Source organism: Megalobrama amblycephala, linkage group LG11 (assembly GCF_018812025.1).
Source record: "Megalobrama amblycephala isolate DHTTF-2021 linkage group LG11, ASM1881202v1, whole genome shotgun sequence".
Taxonomy (NCBI): Eukaryota; Metazoa; Chordata; class Actinopteri; order Cypriniformes; family Xenocyprididae; genus Megalobrama; species Megalobrama amblycephala.
Window position 1 is genome coordinate 37,778,850 of NC_063054.1, and position 21,866 is coordinate 37,800,715.

At 31.5% G+C, this 21,866-nt stretch overlaps 1 protein-coding gene across 3 annotated transcripts in view; it reads left to right on the forward strand.

The window, feature by feature from the left end:
• The window catches only part of fig4a (FIG4 phosphoinositide 5-phosphatase a), a 79,951-nt gene extending 61,207 nt beyond the window's left edge, over positions 1-18,744 (forward strand). For all 3 annotated transcript variants that reach the window (XM_048207879.1, XM_048207878.1, XM_048207877.1), the window contains exons 20-24: positions 639-722; positions 3,408-3,603; positions 10,187-10,281; positions 11,620-11,694; positions 18,117-18,744. In XM_048207879.1, the coding sequence (XP_048063836.1) occupies positions 639-722; positions 3,408-3,603; positions 10,187-10,281; positions 11,620-11,694; positions 18,117-18,294 (628 nt within the window). In that variant the 3' untranslated portion in view covers positions 18,295-18,744. The remainder of the gene's footprint in view (positions 1-638; positions 723-3,407; positions 3,604-10,186; positions 10,282-11,619; positions 11,695-18,116) is intronic.
• Positions 18,745-21,866: the final 3,122 nt, after the last annotated feature.

The following is a 21,866-nucleotide window of genomic DNA, read 5'->3' on the forward strand; positions in this document are numbered from 1 at the left end:
AAATAAATATTGATCATTTGTTTATTTTTGTTTATTTGTTTAAATGAATATTCAAGTAAATATCAATATAAATATTTAAGTAAATATTAGGTAAAGTTTAAATGAATTCCTAAGTAAATATTGATTTATTTGTTTATGTTTTGTTTTGTTTATTTATTTAAATGAATATTCAAATAAATATCAATTTAAGTATTTAAAGGGATAGTTCACCCGAAAATGAAATTTACCCCATGATTTACTCACCCTCCAGCCATCCTCGGTGTACAGTATATGACTATCTTCATTCAGACGAACACATTCTGAGGTTTATAAAGGCCTTCTGAAGCGAATCGATGCATTTGTGTAAAAATAAGTATCCCTATTTAAAACTTCATAAAGTAAAATAACGAGCTTCCAGCGCGACAACAATATGCATTCGTCGTACGTCCAAAAAGCGATAACTTCCGTGACGTAGAACACAATGCCAAGATGTACTATGCATTGTTGTCATGGCGTAGTGTAGAACGTCATGGAAGTTATCGCTTTTTGGACGTACGACGAATGCATATTGTTGTCGCGCTGGAAGCTCGTTAATTTACTTTATAAAGTTTAAAAAAAGATTCATATTCATGCTTTCTCTTTAATGTCTTTTATTTCAGGGAGTTCATGCCGAAGACCGTCGGGCTCGATCCCAGTCCGTTTACTGTTCGCAAACCAGACGAGAGCGCAAAGTCTGTGTTGGTGTGAGTTTGAATTCATCTCTATATCAGTGTCAGTGTTTCTAAAACGCCTTCCATCTTGAGTTTTCTTCACAATATTCCTCATTTAAATAATTAATATGCAGAATAAAGGGGCGGGGCCTGGTTGAGTTAGTTAGTAGAGTGTTGAAACTGGCGGTTATGGTAAGGGGCGGGACATTTCCCAAACACCAATCACAACACACTGCTCCAGCTGACCAATCAGAGCACATTGTGCTTTTCAGAAGGAGGAGCTTCATAGAGACAGGAACTAAACAGAGCGTTACTGACAGACTGGGAAGAGAGGAGCTGCAACAATGGAGAATATGAGGAAAATAATATGCCCTCTTTAAGAAAAACACTAACCAGACAGTGACCCTCTCTGCTGGAAAACCAATCACTGATTTGACGCGCTTGCCTGCATGTGCTCATGTTTTCTAGCGTGTGAATATTTAGCGTGCAGCAGCAGCTGTCTGATGTTGTTCAGGTGTGAACGGGAATCTCACAGGTTGACATTATGTACTTGAAAACAAGTTGATTTTTGCTTTTAATATGCATTTGTATTATAAATATTCAGAGCCCCTGTTCCCGGCACTGTTTCCTTCACGGCCACTCAAAAACAATGATGCCGAATATATAATCAGGAGCACCGCTGCTGAATCTCCAATGGCAAAAACAACAATTTTTTGAGCATAAGAGATTTCTTTCAAAAACATAAAATCATACTGATCCCAGATGTTTGAATGGCACTGTACTGTTAATCGAGTCTTAAAATATTCCTTTATTACACATCACTTATAAATAGAAATCCAGCTAAGTGCTTTTATTAATCTTTTTATCTGAGTCTAGAGGTGCACGTGTGTCTGCTGTATAAAATATATAATGTCTGGGAACTTCTCAAGACATGATTCACATGGTCGGAGGCTCAGAATGTCTATTAACAGTAATAGACCTTAATCAGGGTAGCGGCGTATTTAACTTCTGACAGGAATGAAAACGAGGCTGTGAAGGATAGAATGCAATGGATTGTACTGTTGTTTAACAACAATCTGATTGTTCAGCTGCCGAAAACGTTCAGTAGACAAAATCTCCATAAAACAGTTTCAGAGGTTTTGAAAGTTAGGCTCGCAGTTCGCAATCAGTGAATACCACAGATTTATGTCAAGTGACTGCCGATTGCTAATGATCTAATGACTACTGTTGATAAATTATAACATTGTTTACCTTATGGTATTTCTTTCATAGAAATTCGCCATTCTAATTAGCGCAGCTTCTTTGTATATAGGGGTTACCACCGGGGTAACCGCTATATTTCTGCTGCATAAGTGCCATGTATTGTCGGAGAGTGAATTTGCATTTTCTTTTAGCCCATAGCAAAAATTGACATATTTTTATGCAGCGTACTTGCGTTTTTGTTAACCAGTGGAGTAGAAATATAATCATTGATAATTTTCACATCCTTTCTCTTAAAAAAATGTGGTTTAAAGTCAAAAATGTGAGCTAAAATGTCTGTCAAAACCTGTATTTGAACTGTAAAGTTGTTTAAATCATGTTTTTTACAGTAATTTTACAGTTTAGGATGTTACCATAGATTCTAAAAAGCCTTAAATTTAATTTTAAACACTGATACCCCTGATCAGTGCATTGATTAAATCAGTGCCCTAGAATCAAAAATTGACATACAGTGAGTCTCAAACTCCATTGTTTCCTCCTTCTTGTGTAAATCTCATTTGTTTAAAAGACCTCCGAAGAACAGGCGAATCTCAACATAACACCGACTGTGACGCAACAGTCGGGATCATTAATATGTACGCCCCCAATATTTGCATATGCCAGCCCATGTTCATGGCATTAAACAAGGGCAGCCAGTATTAACGTCTGGATCTGTGCACAGCTGAATCATCAGACTAGGTAAGCAAGCAAGAACAACAGCGAAAAATGGCAGATGGAGCAATAATAACATGATCCATGATATTTTTAGTGATATTTGTAAATTGTCTTTCTAAATGTTTCATTAGCATGTTGCTAATGTACTGTTAAATGTGGTTGAAGTTACCATTGTTTCTTACTGTATTCACGGAGACAAGACTATCGTTATTTTAATTTTTTAACACTTGCAGTCTGTATAATTCATAAACACAACTTCATTCTTTATAAATCTCTCCAACAGTGTGTAATGTTAGCTTTAGCCACGGAGCACTATCAAACTCATTCAGAATCAAATGTAAACATCCAAATAAATACTATACTCACATGATCCGAAGCATGCATGCAGTATGCATGACGAACATCTTGTAAAGATCCATTTGAGGGTTATATTAGCTGTGTGAACTTTGTTTATGCACTGTATTATAGTTGAGAGCTCGCAGGGGACAGGGAGCACGTGATTTAAAGGGGCCGCAGCCTGAATCGGTGCATAGTTAATGATGCCCCAAAATAGGCAGTTCAAAAATCTATGGGGTATTTTGAGCTGAAACTTCACAGACACATTCAGGGGACACCTTAGACTTATATTACATCTTGTAAAAACTGGTTCTAGGGCACCTTTAACATTGTAGCAAGATGGCCTTCTTGCAGATTGCATATTCAAATCGGCTCTTAGTGTTTTGCATGAATGTGAAAGGCAAGGATGAGTTGATGCATTTCGTGGCCGTTGATTTTGTTTCTCTTGGTTTGTGTCGGTGTTTTCAGTAACAAGTCCAGTAAGGAGGACGCGGTGTTACAGAGGAAGACGGCCGCCAGCGCTCCTCCTCCTCCCACTGAAGAGCAGATCTCCAGCAGTTCTGAGGATGACTCAGAGGATGACCGCGAGGATGACGGGACTGTGTCCCAGCGCTCTACGCCAATCAAACTGGCCGAGCCGAGCGACAGCATCCGCACACATGAGGTACGACATCCATTTTCTATTAAACTTTCCACATAATTCAAACACCGAAGGTGCGTAGGCACCTATTGCCTCCAATTGTGTTGTTGTTCTTCCACTCTGGAAGTCTATAGCAGCCCATAGAACCCCTTGTGGGAAAGTTATGAAATTTGGCACACTGATAGAGGTCAGTCTCAACATTAACCACACTGATTTTGGAGTCTCTAAATCAATGCCTCTAGCGCCAGCACCTGTCCAAATGTTCACTCGTGTTTAACCATCAGGGTTAGAAACAAATTTCTCTTTTCCTCTGATTCCTTGGCTCAAGACGATTCGATTGCACGTCATTTCTGTCATGAAAATTTTCCTGCCATTTTGAATTTTCCAAAAAACCTACTTTTTCGAACTCTCATCCTAGGCCGTTTTTCAGACCATGCCGAATTCGACTTGATTTGTCAAACCGTTTTTGAAAAACGTGTGAATTAATTTTATGTAGACTTAAGGCTCTATCTCCTCATCGCTTTATCGTATTCAGACCAATATTGGTCCATGTCATCACAAGCATGACCTGAAGTGACATGCTGCATTTTGGCGCAGCATCACCTACTGGTCCGGAGATAGGAAAAATGGCTAATTTTTGCTTCTGAACGGTTTGTCCAAAATCATAGATGTGATTAGATCTCGTTAGATTGAGGGCGTCATGTCGAATTATATCCAATTTTCCCAATTTTCAGCCATTTTTTTTTTTAAATGCTGTATTTTACAAATGCATGATGCAATTCATTTTACAAACTCGGTATGGGTCATTGGCATGATGCCCTGAAGGAGTCTGAGAGGTTTTGGACTAGCGCCACCTAGTGGTGAAAAATTTACATGCATATAACTTTGGATGTGGTTGACTTATTTTCGAGTCCAACAATACCAAACTTGCTAGGTTTCGCCTTTTGGTTAGTGCAATGTTGTGATTTAGCGTTTAAACAACATTCGTGAATATTTTCGAAACGGCCGAACCAGTGTGGGAAAATCAGAAACATAGGTTGTTGACTAAACACTAATGATCAAATGTCAAAATTTTGATAGTATGTGGCAAATAAATGCAATCAAAGTCAGGTGTGGGTCATTTTTTATGTGTTTATACATATAAATATCTATAACTCCTAAACAAAATGAGATGTTCACCAAATTTGACATGCTTATGTAGGTCACACAAAATAAGTGGTGGGACTGCGCCACTTGGTGGCACTATAATTGAACAAAACTTGAAATTGTCTCTAAATACAGTACCGTTTGGTCTGATTGACTTCAAAATTGACATGCAGTGTCTCATAGTCCATTATGACATTGGTGGTCTTCTGCTAGCTTCCTTGTTTGTTTCTGTTGTGCTTGGCCCCTTAATTGCTGCTTGCAGCTATATTTAGTTCTGGTCTTCTCCATGTATACTGCATACTACCGCCTCAAAAATAGTATGCAGTTTGCCACTGTGGACCTTCAGGTTCATTCAGCAACACGGGGAAAGAAAGTTTCCAGTGTCAAGCAGTTTTGATCTGAGATGACTGGAGCGTTTGGGTGAATTGGTCTCAGCCAGGACCGGTGAGGGTTTCATTAGTTCTGGAGTGGTTCTGCTTGATGAATGATGGTGAAATACAGCAGATGATCTACTCTAGGGTCTTTGAATGGCCAGATGGAGGCCAGAAGGTGGCATTAAAGGTCAGGGTGTCCTCAGTGTGGAAATGAGTCTGTGTCGGCGGGAGATTGAGTTTGAGGAAGGGAGTTCTTAGCAACAAAACTGCTTCCGTATGAGATCTTTTCAAAAAATTATGATTGGAAATGTGACTGATATGACCATGAGCGAACTGTGCTGAACAATGTAGTTATTATAGAATGAGTTTAGTTCCAGTTTGTTTCTAGTTTGTGCATGTGAACAGTCACATGCCTTCAGGTCATGTCAGAATGATACATTAATGTCACTGTAATGTCATAATTACCAGTAGGATTTTCTTTCTAAACTTTGGGGTGAATCATGGCGGATGCTGATTGGATCATAATTAAGTTGTTTGTGAATGTTTTCTGTACAGTTAATTTGAATTAAATGATCTTCCCAACCCTAGTATCCATACAGCTGAATCTCTGCCGTATTAAATAATCAAATTAATCACAAATTAATCAAATTTGGCTGAGAAATTACCCCAAAAAGATCATTTAAAGTCATTATTGTGTTAAATGACAAAAGCATCAAATAGAAATGACTTATTTGATACCATTTATTACACATAAATGAGTCGATTGATTCGCTCAAAACACAGATTCATTCAGAAATGAAACATGCTTCCTGTTCATCAGTCAACTGTATGAAATGTAAGATGAACTGCGTAGGTCTGGGGTGGGGCGGGTGCGTTAATTGTGTTAAATCATTTTAATCATGTTATTTTTCCATAACTAATTAACAAGTTAAATTGACAGCCCTAATATGTATAAATATGACTCTCTACTCTTAAGTATGAGCACTAATAAGTGATTTCTGAGTATGAAGAGTGGATTCTCCTGTCTGTTTTTCTCTCTTGTCCTCTCAGTCTCTCTCGTCGCCCTCACTCTGTAATATTTAAGCGAGTGTAGGCTGTTTTCATGGGCTTTGTGTAAATCTGAATCTGTCCGCAGATGCCCTCGCTGAACAATACGCTCTGATCCGCTCTTTATTAATTCTCCGCTGGGATTCTGATGATGCCGTAATCGGGTTTATATCCCAGAGAAATGTACTGTAGCTGACGTTACCTTGGCCTGAGGAAACCTCAACCGTTCAACTTGTTTTCCTCGAATTCTTCCTGTTGCATCTGTAGTTTCAGTCACTTTTAAACCCATAGATAATGTTAACAAACTGACACAATGCTGCTCGTAATGCAATGCAGAGAGAAGAAAACTTGAAAAATATTTATAAATTGCAAAATGTCATGATAAATTTAAGTAATTTGTGATTATTTGTTTATTTTTGTCAATTATATGCCTTCTAAAATCAGTCAAACTCTTGTAAATGTTTTGCTTTAGTGAGACGAACAGATTGCAGTCAATATTAATGAAATCCTATTTTGCATGTTTAAAAACATTAAAATTATTTATCAGTGGATTGATGAATGCATTGTAAATATTTATGTATATCAATTATTTATTTGAAAAAATTCTATTTTTTATATTTTCATGGGTTAATTAAAAGTTAATCAAAATGCATATCTAATTAATTAAATTCATAAAACTTTATATATATATATATATATATATATATATATATATATATATATATATATGTATATGTATGTGTGTGTGTGTCATAAAAATATACATATCAATTATTTCTTATTTATATATATATTTTTAAATAATACAATTATTATTTATATTTTTTCTTATTTTTATATTCATTAAACTTTAACAATTATATATATATATATATATATATCAATGCATTGTAAAAAATATGCATATATCAAATTTCTTATTTATATATTTTTTAAATAATACAGTTATTTATATTTATTCTTATTTTATATTCATTAAACTTTAACAATTATATATAGTAAAAAAATACATATATCAGTTATTATATATATATATATATATATATATATATATATATATATATATATATATATTCTCTTTTTTGTCTTTTTATTTGTTTTATTTTGGTTTTTGTTTTTGTAAAAATTATTTTGTCCTGTTTTTATCTTTTTTTAAATCTTTTTATTTATTGTTAAATTTTTTTTTTTTATTCTTTTTGGATTTTTGTTATATATAAAGTTAATATAAAGTTATATATATGTATATTTTACTATATATATATATATATATATATATATATATATATATATATATATATATATATAAATTTTTTCTTATTTACATATCTTTTAAATAATAAAATTATTTAATTAATTTAATTATTTAAATAAAAAAAAATTATTATATATATATATATATATATATATATATATATATATATATATATATATATATATATAAAATTTCAGATTTTATATTTTTGTGTTGCATGCATATATATATATATATATATATATATATAAACATTATTGAATTTTTTATCTTATTTATATTGGCATGTTTCACATTGGACGGTTTCTAATGCATTCAGCAGTTCAAACTCTCTCGGACCGACGGTCTTTTGTCTCTCGGAGCGAGCGAATGACTCAAGGTTTCTGCCATGTTTCCATGCCAACAAGGCCATTTGGATTTATTTACCTTGAGAGACACTGAAGGAGGGATTGAGGGACAGAACGGAGGGATGGAAGGAGAGGGATTTTAATGGATGTTAGATGAATGAATGAGGACACGCTCTGGACTTTAATGAATAATATGAATACAGACGCCTCTCCTCTCATTTTATGTTTTAATTCTTCCGGATTCAGTTTGAATATTTTTGAATTCCGTTTTAATGGTTACATTAAATTTTATTAATAAAAAGCATTTCTAATACAAAAAAAATGAATTAATTAATAATAAGCCAAATTTTTCTGTGTGATGTGATCATAATGAATTATTTTCAATCTAGAGTATCTGTGTTCACACTTGTGTTTTTGATCTGGATTTTATGGTCCGTTTGCGTATCGGTTTGTGTGTTTTTATTGATCTCATGCCACATTCATGCATAATGTGTTTGGCAAGAGCTTCATCATAACAGTGAGCTGCTCAGATTGAGATGTGATGTAATGTTATGAGCATCCACCTACAGTTTACTCGTGATTTATGAGCATTAATGTATGCATACGTATGTGTCGGTGTTTCCGAAATGTTTCCAGCCGTTCTGGATTACGTTAGGACGGTACAAACTGAAGGATGGAGATATTAATCAGTATGTGCTGATGTGGATGTTATGAAGGCATCATGATTGTTTGTCACACTGACCTGTTGCCATGACTGGATGAATGTGTGCCAGAGACTGTCAGGTATCTTACACACACACACACACACACACACACACACACACACACGTGTGAGTCAGTGAAGGCAGTGTTGTGTGTCAGGAGGAGAGTATAGTCTGATATCAGGCCATATTCCATCATGTTACTCGAGGTTTCCTGCACTAAAAACAGGTAAATATATCTGCAGGCAGCAGACATGGAGCTGACGCCATGAACATCACATTTAACAGTAGTAATAATAATAATTAACGTTATTTATATAGCAGCTTCTCAAAAGGCTGTACACAAAATAAACAATACTTACTGTAGATCATACATCAATAAAAACCCAAACAATAAAATAATAAAATGCAACAGGCAAACGCTAGTCTAAAAAAGGGGTCTTGAGATTATTATTATTATTATTATTATTATTGATTTGTTTTCTTCTGGTTTTTCTCTTTGGAAAAATCTTTTTTTTTCTTTCAGTTTTCTATATTTTATATCTCTTTCTTTCTTTTTCTTTTTGGATTTTAATTTTTTTTAATACTTTTTCTTTTTGATCTTATTTATTTATTAATTAATTAATTCTCTTTTTTGTCTTTTTATTTGTTTTCTTTTGGTTTTTCTTTTTGTAAAAATTATTTTGTCCTGTTTTTTATATTTTTTTTAATCTTTTTATTTATTGTTAAATATTTATTTTTATTTTTTTATTTATTCTTTTTGGATTTTGTTATATATAAAGTTAATAAATATATGTATATATATATATATATATATATATATATATATATATATATATATATATATATATATATATATATATATATATATATAAAATGTTTTCTATCTTTTCTTTTTTTCTTTTTCTTTATTTGTTCTTTATTTGGTTTCTTTTGAGATTATTTATACTTTTTTTTAAAAAACGTATTTATTTTTTATTTCTGTTTTTTATGTTTTCTTTTGTTTGTTTTTTTTACAGTTTTTATCTTTTCTTTTTATCTTTTTATTTTTTTTTTGGGGGGGGGGGGGGTTATTTTTATCTTTTAATCTTTTTATCTTTTAATTTATTTATTTATTTATTTTTTGGATTTTTTAATATATTTTACTAACATGCATTATATCATCATAAAACACATAATATGATGTGTTTTGTGTTTCTGTTCTCTCACAGTGACTCCACTTCAGTTTTTCATAGTTTTCATTCGAGTTTTTCCCGAGCGGAGCTTCATTTCTCATGCGTGAGATCTCGGTTCCTGCGGCTCACGTGGACGGGTTTCGCTCACATACGCGTTCGTCTCGTGTATACGGCGGGGTAAACGACTGATGAAATATTTAAACGTGAAAAACCTCATTACCTGCAACACTGTAATTACACTGGTGCGTTTGTGTGCGGCGCGTGAAACGTCACATCAGTCACATCTCGAGTTTAATTAATATCCATACGAGTGAAAGCGCGCCGCATGCCCTGCGGAGGGAAACACCATCACAAACACACTCGTCAAAACTTCAGCCGGTTACGTAACGCTTCACTTCTGCAGTGTTTGATGTGTTTGGACAGACTGTTGAGCAGTTTCTGCTGCTTTAAACACACACAGCGTCAATGTTGAGATGAATGAACATCTGCATATATGTATGCAAGTAAGAATGTTCGGTCAGTTTGAACTTTAGCTGAACTCTGTGTGACCTTTGACCTTTGCCAGGATCAGCCACAACAGCGTCTGCCGCCCATGAGAGAGACGTACGGCTTGAATCTGCTGGTGAATCCGCCGGATGAAGACATCCTCATATACCACCGGTCAGAAAACTTCATCTTCATGCTCTTGCTTTTACTGTGATGGATTCATCAGTTCATGCTATAGGATCTGAAAAATGCGATTTGATTAAATTGTCAAAGTTTTATGCATAATAATAATAATTGTAATAATAAATACAAATATTTTATTAAATCATAAAACACAAACAATTAAAAAGTCCAGAAAAAATAAAACCTGTTTCATATGGCACTTTTTTGTTAAAATATTAATAAATTATTAACTTGTTAAAGTTTTATTAATTAAATTGATTAGACATCCTTTTTGATTATTATAATTTAATGAAAATTAAAACAGAAAACGTGGAATTTGGGAAAAAATAAAATGGATTTCATATGGCACTATCATTAATAAAATTGTAATAAATTATTACATTGTTAAAGTTTTATAAATTAATTTGTTTACACATCCTTTATATCATTAAATTGTAATTTAACCATTAAAACAGTATCAAGAAAAATTAAAATGGGATCTGGGAAAAAAAATAAAATGGAATTTGTAAAAAAAATAAAATTGATTTCATACAGTTCTATTAATGATTAATTTTAAATAAATTATTAGATTGTTAAAATTGTATAAATTCATTTGTTTAGACATCCTTTTATATAATTTAAACTTAATTAAACCATTAAAACAGAATCAAGAACTAAATTAAAACAGAAACTGGGAAAAAATAAAATTGATTTCATACGTCACTATTATTGATACGTTTTTAATAAATTATTAGATTGTAAAGTTTTATTGATTAATTTGTTTAGTCTTTTTATTTTATAAAAATTTAATTAAACCATTAAAACAATCAAGAAAAAAATTAAAATGGAATCTGGAAAGAAAAGAAAATAGAATCAGAAATTTCATAAATCACTATTATTGATGAATTTTTAACAATTTATTAAATTGTTAAAATTGCATAAGTTTTTTTGTTTAGACATCATGTTATATAATTAATTTAATTTAATCATTAAAATGGAATTAAAGCAGAATCTGGGAAGAAATAAAATGGATTTCATACGGTTCTATTATTGATTCATTTTAAATAAATTATTAGATTGTTAAACTTAGACATCCTATTATAGAAATTAAACTTAATTAAACCATTAAAACAGAATCAAGAACTAATAAAAAAAATGGAAATACAATTACAACTTCGCAAATAAAACTTTGAATTTTAAAATGCAGTTGCAAATGTTGAAATGTTGTGATTTGAGGATTGGATTGGTTTGGTTCTGTGTCATATAGTGATTGTAGGAGTCAAATGAAGAGTTTTTGTGTGTGTGTGTGTGTGTGTGTGTGTGTGTGTGTGTGTGTGTGTGTGTGTGTAGATTTGCTCTTCTGGGTCAGAACCAGCACAAGGTGGAGAGACGCGACGACATGAAGTCGGACACCGTCTTCAGCCTGTGAGTGTGTGAGAATATAACACAACTTCACTCTAACAATCACATCTGCTCTTTTGATTTAATTCATTCAAATAATGAATCTTCAGGAACGATCAAACTTTTCCAACAGATGTCAAACTCTCCATCGCTGCTGTGTAATGTCATGTATTGTCATATTCATATAGACAATAATCAAACACTGCTCTATAATCTTCTCTTTTTCAAGCAGTTCGTTTCAGTGAATCGGTTCATTCTGATGGTTCTTTTTTAAGTGAAGCGGTTCATAAAATGATCATGAATAACCTGGAAATATCAAGGAATTGTTTTGCTGCTCTGAAATATTTTATTTGGTAGATTCTACAATAATTCATTAATCAAATCCTTTAATCGTCATTATATAATTTTTACGCTATAGTTTATATATAGTTTGGGGTCAATAGAATTTAAAAAAGCTGCATTTATTTGATCAAAAATACAGTAAAAATTGTGAAATATTTTTACAATGTAAATCAGCTGTTTTCTATGTGAATATATAGTAAAGTGTAATTTATTCCTGTGATCAAAGCTGAATTTTCAGCATCATTACTCCAGTCTTCAGTGTCACATGATCCTTCAGAAATCATTCTAATATGATGATCTGCTGCTCAAGAAACATTTATGATTGAAAACAGTCATATTTTTAAGGAAACTCTGATACATTTTATTTTTCAGGATTCTTTGATGAATAGAAAGTTCAAAAAAACAACATTTATTTGAAATAATATAAATCTTATAAATAAATTTAATGCGTTCTTACTGAATAAAAGTATTTTTTAAAAATCTTACTGACACCAAGCTTTTTAAAAACAGGTTATATAAGAGAATACAAAAGATCTCAGTATTTATCTGGCACAAAACAATGAGGTTCTCAGTTATGACTCCACAAAATATTAAATAACTACTACAGATAAATAAATATTAAACTATACAATTTGCATGTACGCTTCCAAACGATTAAGTTAAAAAGGTTTTGCCATATAACAGCTTTAATTTAATTTCCTGATCATTTACTCTCCTCCATGTCATCCAAGATGTTCATGTCTTTCTTTCTTCAGTTTTTGAGGAAATCATTCCAGGATTTCTCTCCATATAGTGGACTTCACTGGGGTTCAACGGGTTGAAGGTCCAAATGTCAGTTTCAGTGCAGCTTCAAAGAGCTCTACATGATCCCAGACGAGGAATAAGAGTCTGATCTAGAGAAACCATGTCACGCGTGATCTTTCCAACATGATTACGTCATGCGTGGCACATCTCAGAGCAGTGCAAGACGAGCATTTGTGGTTAAAAAGTATATAATTTTTTTATTTCTTTTAGAAAATGAGCGATGAGCGACTCTTATTCCTCGTCTGGGATCATGTAGAGCTCTTTGAAGCTGCACTGAAACTGACATTTGGACCTTCAACCCGTTGAACCCCAGTGAAGTCCACTATATGGAGAAAAACCCTGGAATGATTTCCTCAAAAACTGAAGAAAGCAAGACACAAACATCTCAGATGACATGGAGGAGTGTAAATGATCAGGAAATTTGAATTCTGAGCTGAACTAATCCTTTAAGTGCAGCTCGTAGATTACTCATGTTTAGCGTGTGTGTGTGTGTGTGTGTGTGTGTGTGTGTGTGAACACATGTCATGATCACGCGTGCAGCAGGTGTGTGTTTTCTGTCATTGCGTAACATCGTCTTTCACACTCAACTGATGCTGATGTTGGAAACGTGGTTTTGTTTTGTTCTTGTTTTGACATCTACTATCTTCACTTCATGTGTGCCGACACCTCATTGGTCCCTGAAGGCGGGAAACACTTGTGGGCGGAGTTTGGTGGAGATCTGGTGTTTAATTGACACGTTCGGAGCGCGGCCCGTCTGATAGGTGTCGAATTACACACGTTTATAAAGGTCACGACAGCACCGGGCATGTGAGATGCGCGTGTGTGTGTGTGTGTGTGTGTGAGAACATCTAATCCACTGTCTAAATGTGTCGTTAAAAAGTACAAAACATGTTGGATGAAATATTGATATAGATATATACATATACAGGTGTAAAACATACTCAGCATCATTTACACTGATGTTTCTGAACGTTTATCATATACACAGGCTTCACAGGATGTTGAGCAAACAATTAAATAAAACTGTTTGTTTGAGGCGCATCAGACACACACTCATCCTGATGATGTAGTGCTTCCTGTCTCCACGTGTGTGAGACTGAAATGGACACGCAGTGCTGTAACTTCCCCAGGAAGTAGGAAGTGTCACGGCTTTATGCGTTTTTCTCTCATTCGTCTGGTAATAATCAGATCAGACGCTTCAGCAGCAGCAGTGAAACTGACAAACTGAAAGAAAAGAGGGTTTGTCATTTAAATATTGATCCTTCCTTGAGATAAAGATGATATTCTGATCAACTGAGATGATATTATTGTCACACACACAGTGTGTATATATATATATACATATTGTAATAATTGAATAGTAAACAAAACATTTTGTTTTTAAAGAGAATTTGTATGAAATTGGAGTAGAAATGTTTAAAAACAAAATACTGTAATATGAAATATTGAAATTCTAATTAAATATTAAATAAAACATTTATTTTTAAACAAAATATGTATGAATTATAATAAAATATTTTTAAAATGCTATAATATAAAATCTTTTAATTGAATAATAACTGAATATTAAACAAAACATTTTGTATTTTAAAGAGAATTTGTATCAAATTAGAGTAGAAATGTTTAAAAAAAAAACCTGTAATATAAAATATTTTAATTCTGATTAAATATTAAACAAAACATTTTGTATTTTAAAGAGAATTTGTATCAAATTAGATTAAAAGATATTTTTTAAAAACTATATAAAATATAAAAATACAATATAAAAATAATATAAAATCTTTTAATTCTAATAGATCAATGTTAAATATTTTTTATTTTTAAAGAGTATGTATGAAATGTAAATTAAAAATATTTAAAAATTTCTATAACATAAAATCATTTAATTCTAATAATTGAATATTAACTTTTTCTTTAAAGAGAATAATATTAATTAGAATAATATATGAATTAGATTAAAATATTTGTAAAATAATATTTAATATATTTAATTTAATATAATGTTGTTAATTCTGATTAAATATTAAATAAAACATTTATTTTTAAACAAAATATGTATGAGTTATATTAAAATATTTTTAAAATGCTGTAATATAAAATCTTTTAATTGAATAATAACTGAATATTAAACAAAACATTTTGTATTTTAAAGAGAATTTGTATCAAATTAGAGTAGAAATGTTTAAAAAAAAAACCTGTAATATAAAATATTTTAATTCTGATTAAATATTAAACAAAACATTTTGTATTTTAAAGAGAATTTGTATCAAATTAGATTAAAAGATATTTTTTAAAAACTATATAATATATAAAAATACAATATAAAAATAATATAAAATCTTTTAATTCTAATAGATCAATGTTAAATATTTTTTATTTTTAAAGAGTATGTATGAAATGTAAATTAAAAATATTTAAAAATTTCTATAACATAAAATCATTTAATTCTAATAATTGAATATTAACTTTTTCTTTAAAGAGAATAATATTAATTAGAATAATATATGAATTAGATTAAAATATTTGTAAAATAATATTTAATATATTTAATTTAATATAATGTTGTTAATTCTGATTAAATATTAAATAAAACATTTATTTTTACAAAAAATAAATTTCATTTATTTTTAAACAAAATATGTATGAGTTATATTAAAATATTTTTAAAATGCTGTAATATAAAATCTTTTAATTGAATAATAACTGAATATTAAACAAAACATTTTGTATTTTAAAGAGAATTTGTATCAAATTAGCTTAAAAGATATTTTTTAAAAACTATATAAAATATAAAAATACAATATAAAAATAATATAAAATCTTTTATATTCTAATAGATCAATGTTAAATATTTTTTATTTTTAAAGAGTATGTATGAAATGTAAATTAAAAATATTTAAAAATTTCTATAACATAAAATCATTTAATTCTAATAATTGAATATTAACTTTTTCTTTAAAGAGAATAATATTAATTAGAATAATATATGAATTAGATAAAAAATTTGTAAAATAATATTTAATATATTTAATTTAATATAATGTTGTTTTTTTTAGTTTCCTATCTTTTCTTTTTAGGTTTGTATTTATTTTTCCTTTGTTTTTGTTTTTATTTTTGGGTTTTTATATAAATAAATATATATATATGATAGTGTTTTTTACATGTCGTTATGTAAATTTTTACAAATCTGTTGTTCATAGACTATTACATTTTTTTATTTTTTATTTGACTGAATAAATTAGATAAGATGATGTTTAACAATTTAATAATAATAAATTAAATTAATAATAATTTAATTTATTACATTTAATTAACTTCATGTGTGTCATTAAAGGTGATTAAATTTAGTCGCGCAGAGTTTGCTTATGACTTAAATTAAGTTTTGCTATTTTTATTATTATTATTATTTTAGGACCTGATAGTATATTACTTCCCCCCCCCCCCTTATCTTAACTTTACACAAGATCTCTCATGATCCTGTGATCGTGGCGTACATACATGTATCCAATGCCAGAAGATATTTACGTCCAGAAAATGCATTCTATACATGTAATTGCAGTAAATTGTACGACATTATAGAGATAACGATGAGATCTATTATAATGGCGACCAGAGATTCGTTCTGATGGTCGAGCAACAATAAAAACTGAATATAGACTGAGACTCGTGTCTGCTACATGTGCCTTATCTGAATATTTGAATAAATCGAACTTGTCATGATTAAAAAAAAAAAGAGCGCGAGAGAGTCATGTGTCATCTACAAGAGCAACTTCATTTACATTCATTTTAGTTCTATTGCCTCTTCTCTTGCATTTCATGAGAGAATAAGTCAGAATAAATGAATGTAGTGTCTGATGTTATTTTAGATGGGAAGAGATTGAGTTATTGTTTGGAGACCTCATCTATGCATTAACATTTTATTTATTTAAAAAGGGACAATGTGCATTAATAAACATTCAAAATAAATAAATATAAGTAAATGTTAGCCAAAAGGTTAATGTTTTATTGGCAGTCCCTTTTTCCTGATGTTATTAGACAGGAAAAGAAGCTAAGTCTGCAATAAATTAAGCATCAATGTAACTTTTGCTCATTTTTACACGTTTATAACACCATTTATTCATATTCATACATAAAATTAATATAAAAACTTCTCTTTAAAAATTAAAAAGGTTTTATTTAATATTAAGTTGTTAGGATTATTATAGTATTTTTTAAAAACATTTAATGTATTTTTTTTTTTTACACATTTTCTTTAAAGATTAAACAAATTGTTTAATTTAATATTCAATTATTAGATTCAATATTTTAATCTAATATTAATTTTAAACTAAAATTTTTATTTAATATTTAAATAAAAAATTTAATAATTATTTGAATTCAAAATATTTTACAGCATGTTTAAAATATTTTACTCTCAATTTCATACAAATTCTCTTTAAATTCTCTTTAAATTTCATACATATTGTTTTTTAAAAATTGTTTAATATTCAGTTATTAGAATTAAACATTTTTATATTATATTATTTTTTAAAAATATTTGTAATGTAATTCCATACATATTCTCTTTGAAAATAAAAAGATTTATGAAATATTTAATTTTTAATTTTTATTTATTTAAAAATATGGTTTTATCTAATTTAATACATATTCTATTTAAAAATAAAAAAAGTACTTTATATTTAATTATTAGAATTTAAATTTTATATTATTTTTTAAATCTAATTAAATACATATTCTCTTTTAAAAATAAAAAAACTATTTGTTTGATATTCAATTATTAGAATTAAATAATTTTATATTATAGTATTTAAAAAAATACTTTTAAAATAATTTCATACACCATTAAAAATGTTTTGTTTGATATTCAGTTATTAGAATTAAACATTTTTTATATTATAGTATTTTTAAAAATATTTGTAATGTAATTTCATACATATTCTCTTTGAAAATAAAAAGATTAAATATTTATTTTTTAGAATTAAATAATTTTATATTATAGTATTTTTAAAAATATTTGTAATCTAATTTTATACATTTTTTTAATTTGTTTGATATTCAGTTATTAGAATTAAACATTTTTATATTATAGTATTTTTAAAAATATTTATTTGTAATGTAATTTTACACATATTTATACTCATACAATTAAATAATTTTATATTATAGTATATTTTTAAATTTCATACATACTCTCTTTAAAAATGAAAAATATTTAGTTTGATATTGAATTATTAGAGTTAAATATAGTAGTATTTTTAAAAACATTTTTACTCTAATGTATCTGTTTTTTTCCCTGGCAGTAATCCGGTGTCTTCGTTCCCGTCGGACAGCGTGTACGAGGTGTCCGCCCCGGCGGTGGACGTCCAGAGCCGCTCGGTGTTCGAGTGTCACGTTCAGACGGGTCGTGGTTGGGTCAGGACTCTGTGTCAGGAGGACGTGCTCATGTACCGCGAGTACATCAGAAACAGATACATGTGAACCCAACCGCATTCGTTTGTGTGTAGAAGAAATTCCCAAGAGTTTATTTTCACATACTTCCATTTCATTCACCATTCTTCAAATGTACATCAAGCTGCAGAATACAGATAAATACAGTCTCATCTTATTTCTTGGTAAAGAGCAACAATTCTCCATCTCGCTTAGTAAATTGACCATCGAAAATAATATCTGACATTCCTTTCACTACAAAAAGCAATGCAAGAGCGTTTCTCCGTGATGAGAAAGGAGCAGTTAATCATTGTAAAACGATTCTAGTCCTGCGCTGATGTTTAAACAGGTGGACATTCGTCAGAAAGGGACGGTTTGAACCTGTTGGTCATGAAGAAAAACATCAAGTCGTTCATCTAATCATGTTGTGCCTGATGATGTTAATTTGATGTGTAAGGTTGCATATGTACATAATATAATAAAAGATCCTTGAGAATCTAACAAAGGTGTTTCAGTTCTCTCTCTCTCTCTCTCTCTCTCTCTGCGTCTCGTTTCTCCGTCCATGTGCCTCGTGAGTCTGAATCCAGTCACATGGCAGCAGGTGGAAACTTATGAACACACACACACTCATGCATACTCACTCACTCGCTCACTCACTGCTGATTACAGGTCTTATTAAAGCTCCATTCATTTCAGGACAGTAATGAAGTGAGACGTGGACAAAAATACTTTAAAAATGTGAATTTTCTTTTTTTTTATCTGGATGCGTGGGTCACTCACTGAGTGAGAAATAGACGAGGATTTAAAGTGCCCCTATTGTGCTTTTCCAGATATTCCCTTTCATGTAGTGAGCTGTTTGTGAGTGCGAGAGGTCAAAGTGCAGATAAATGGAGTTTTTCCTAAACGAATGAATCAATTGTGAAACGAGTCGTCAGTAATTCAGTCTTCTTCCTGCTGAACCTATGGAGGTTTGTAACTAATTTACATAATGCCAGCCTCTGGTGTTCATTGGCTGAACAGTGTCTTTTTGCCCCGCCCTCAATCACTGTAGTTGTATCTGAGACTGGAAGAGTTTGGTTCGTGTTGTTCATGTCGAGAAGACGCTGTTTTCTGCTGCCAAAGCAAATCCACTTTGATGAGACTGATAGGGTAAAACCGACGCCATCGTTACTGTTTGTATCACTGTATGTCTGTGTTATGAACCCTGTATGGGTCATATTTGTTGGTTGCTTGTTTTTTTCTTGTATTTTTTCTCATTTTATTCTTACTTTAATAAATATTACTCCTTTTTGATCCTCATCCAACTTGTTGTGTCCTTTGTCGCAGCTTGTGAGCCAGCCGTGACAAATGGGGGCTCGTCCGGGATTTGAACCTGGGACCTCTCGCATTCTGATACTTGGATATGATAATGAGCGTTTGGTTTCTGACCAATCACAGCAGACTGAGGCCATCTGACTTTTCTGCTGCCAAAGCAAATCCACTTTGATGAGATTGATACGGTAAAACAGACACCATCGTTACTGTTCGTATCACTGTGTGTCTGTGTTATGAACCCCGTATGGGTCATATTCGTTGGTTGCTTGTTTTTTTTCTTCTTTTTTTTTCCTAATTTTATTCTTACTTTAATAAATGTTATTACTTTTTGACCCTCATTCAACTTGTTGTGTCCTTTGTCGCAGCTTGTGAGGCAGCCGTGACAAATGGGGGCTCGTCCGGGATTTGAACCTGGGACCTCTCGCATTCTGATACTCAGATATGATAATGAGCGTTTGGTTTCTGACCAATCACAGCAGACTGAGGCCATCTGACCAATCAGAAAGGCGGGGCTTAGAGAGACTGAATTGTTTGTAGATGCGTTTCAGACTCTTTCAGAAAAGAGCTGATGCTGCAGTGGATATTATGAGAAAATTAATGTTTTGATCTTGAATGCATGTTAAACCTGTAGTAGGAGATTTTAAAACAAAATCAGGAACCTTTAAAATAGCATAATAGGGGCACTTTAAAGGTGACCTTTAAAGGTTACAAGATGTAATATAAGTCTCAGGTGTCCCCAGAAAGTGTCTGTGAAGTTTCAGCTCAAAATACCCCATGGATTTTTTATTATACCATGTTTTAACTGCGAGAAAAAAATGCATTGATTTGGTGTGTGTACCTTTAAATGCAAATGAGCTCATGCTTTCCACCCCCAAGCTCGTGATTCCAATACACTGAGGCATAAACAATACAGGAGAAGCCCACACAGCAAATATAACTCTCAAAATGGATCATTACAAACTGTAATCATGTATGCCGTGTATTTTGTGGATGTTTGTTAACATGAATTTGATAGCGTGCTGCACGGCTAACGTGGGTAAAGTTGGAGAGACTCAATAAGAATAAAGATGCGTATATGAATTATACAGACTGCAAGCGTTTTCGGGTTAAAAATTAAAATAATGGCATGACTGGTCTCCGTGAGTACAGTAAGAAATAGTGGTGACTTTAGCCACATTTAACAGTACGTTAGCAATGTGCTAACGAAACACATTAGCTTTCATGTAATCCTGAAGACATTGAAGTGTGTTTAATCAGCGTCGGTGGAAACCAAGCGGCAACCTCTCGCAGTCTCTCTTGAAGCCAACATGGAAGTGACTTAAACTGCAATTCATTGACTGGCCGCTAGGGACAAGCTACAAAAGGGGGTCAAATCTGTTTCTTTCCCTATGTTAAAATGCCCAACTTTACAGCAGAAAAAAACATGTTTACAGTCTGGTACAAAAAGTGGTTTTGGTCTGTATAGCTATTTTTGCCCTTCATGACAACTGTGAGGGGGGTAAAAAATTTTTTATAACTCATCCGTTTAAATTATATTAAGCCTTAAAGTTCTGCATAATTAAGGGCGTGGCCACTTGAGTGACAGGTGGATTGCCGCTGCTGTCACTACTAGCCGTTTATTTGCTGTCTGTTAGCTGTCACGTCACCTCAGCTAATTGACCCTTCACCGGGAGTTTGATTGACAAGCGATCTAACCAATCATAACGCCGAATCCGGCATTTTGTCCAACAAAGCAGTCAGGAGTAAGAAGATTAACCTCGGTGGACTTGAACTTGATAATTGGTGAGTACTGACGTCTTTCCGCGTTTGAAACAACATTCCTTTTCATGTTCATTCACGTTTATTTGATGCTATAAATTGACTAGTAAGAAGAGATGATCGGTTCACGAGCCACTTGAGCTGAGTCGCTACAACAATCTGTCACGTCACAGTAAAGATCCACAAAATGGTTTTTATTGTTTGAATTTCGAAATGTGATGCAAGCATTGGACAATATATCAATATTTCATGGATTTAACACAAAAAGTGCTGTTGGATGTTTTTAAATGGACGCTTATCATGGACAAGTGTGATGGATTGGATTCATCTCACGATCGTAATTTCATTTCAAAGGTATATAAAGTCCCGTTTTGATTTTGCGTGTTGTCATTTGCACATCCGACACAAATTACAATATTACTGTTGCTGGAGCATCTATATCATAAAACAGACACCGTAGATTGACAGTAAACCTTTAGAACTTTCAAATGATGTTTAATTTATCATCTTTATTAATATTTTAGATAGTGTCTAAGATAGATAGATAGCTC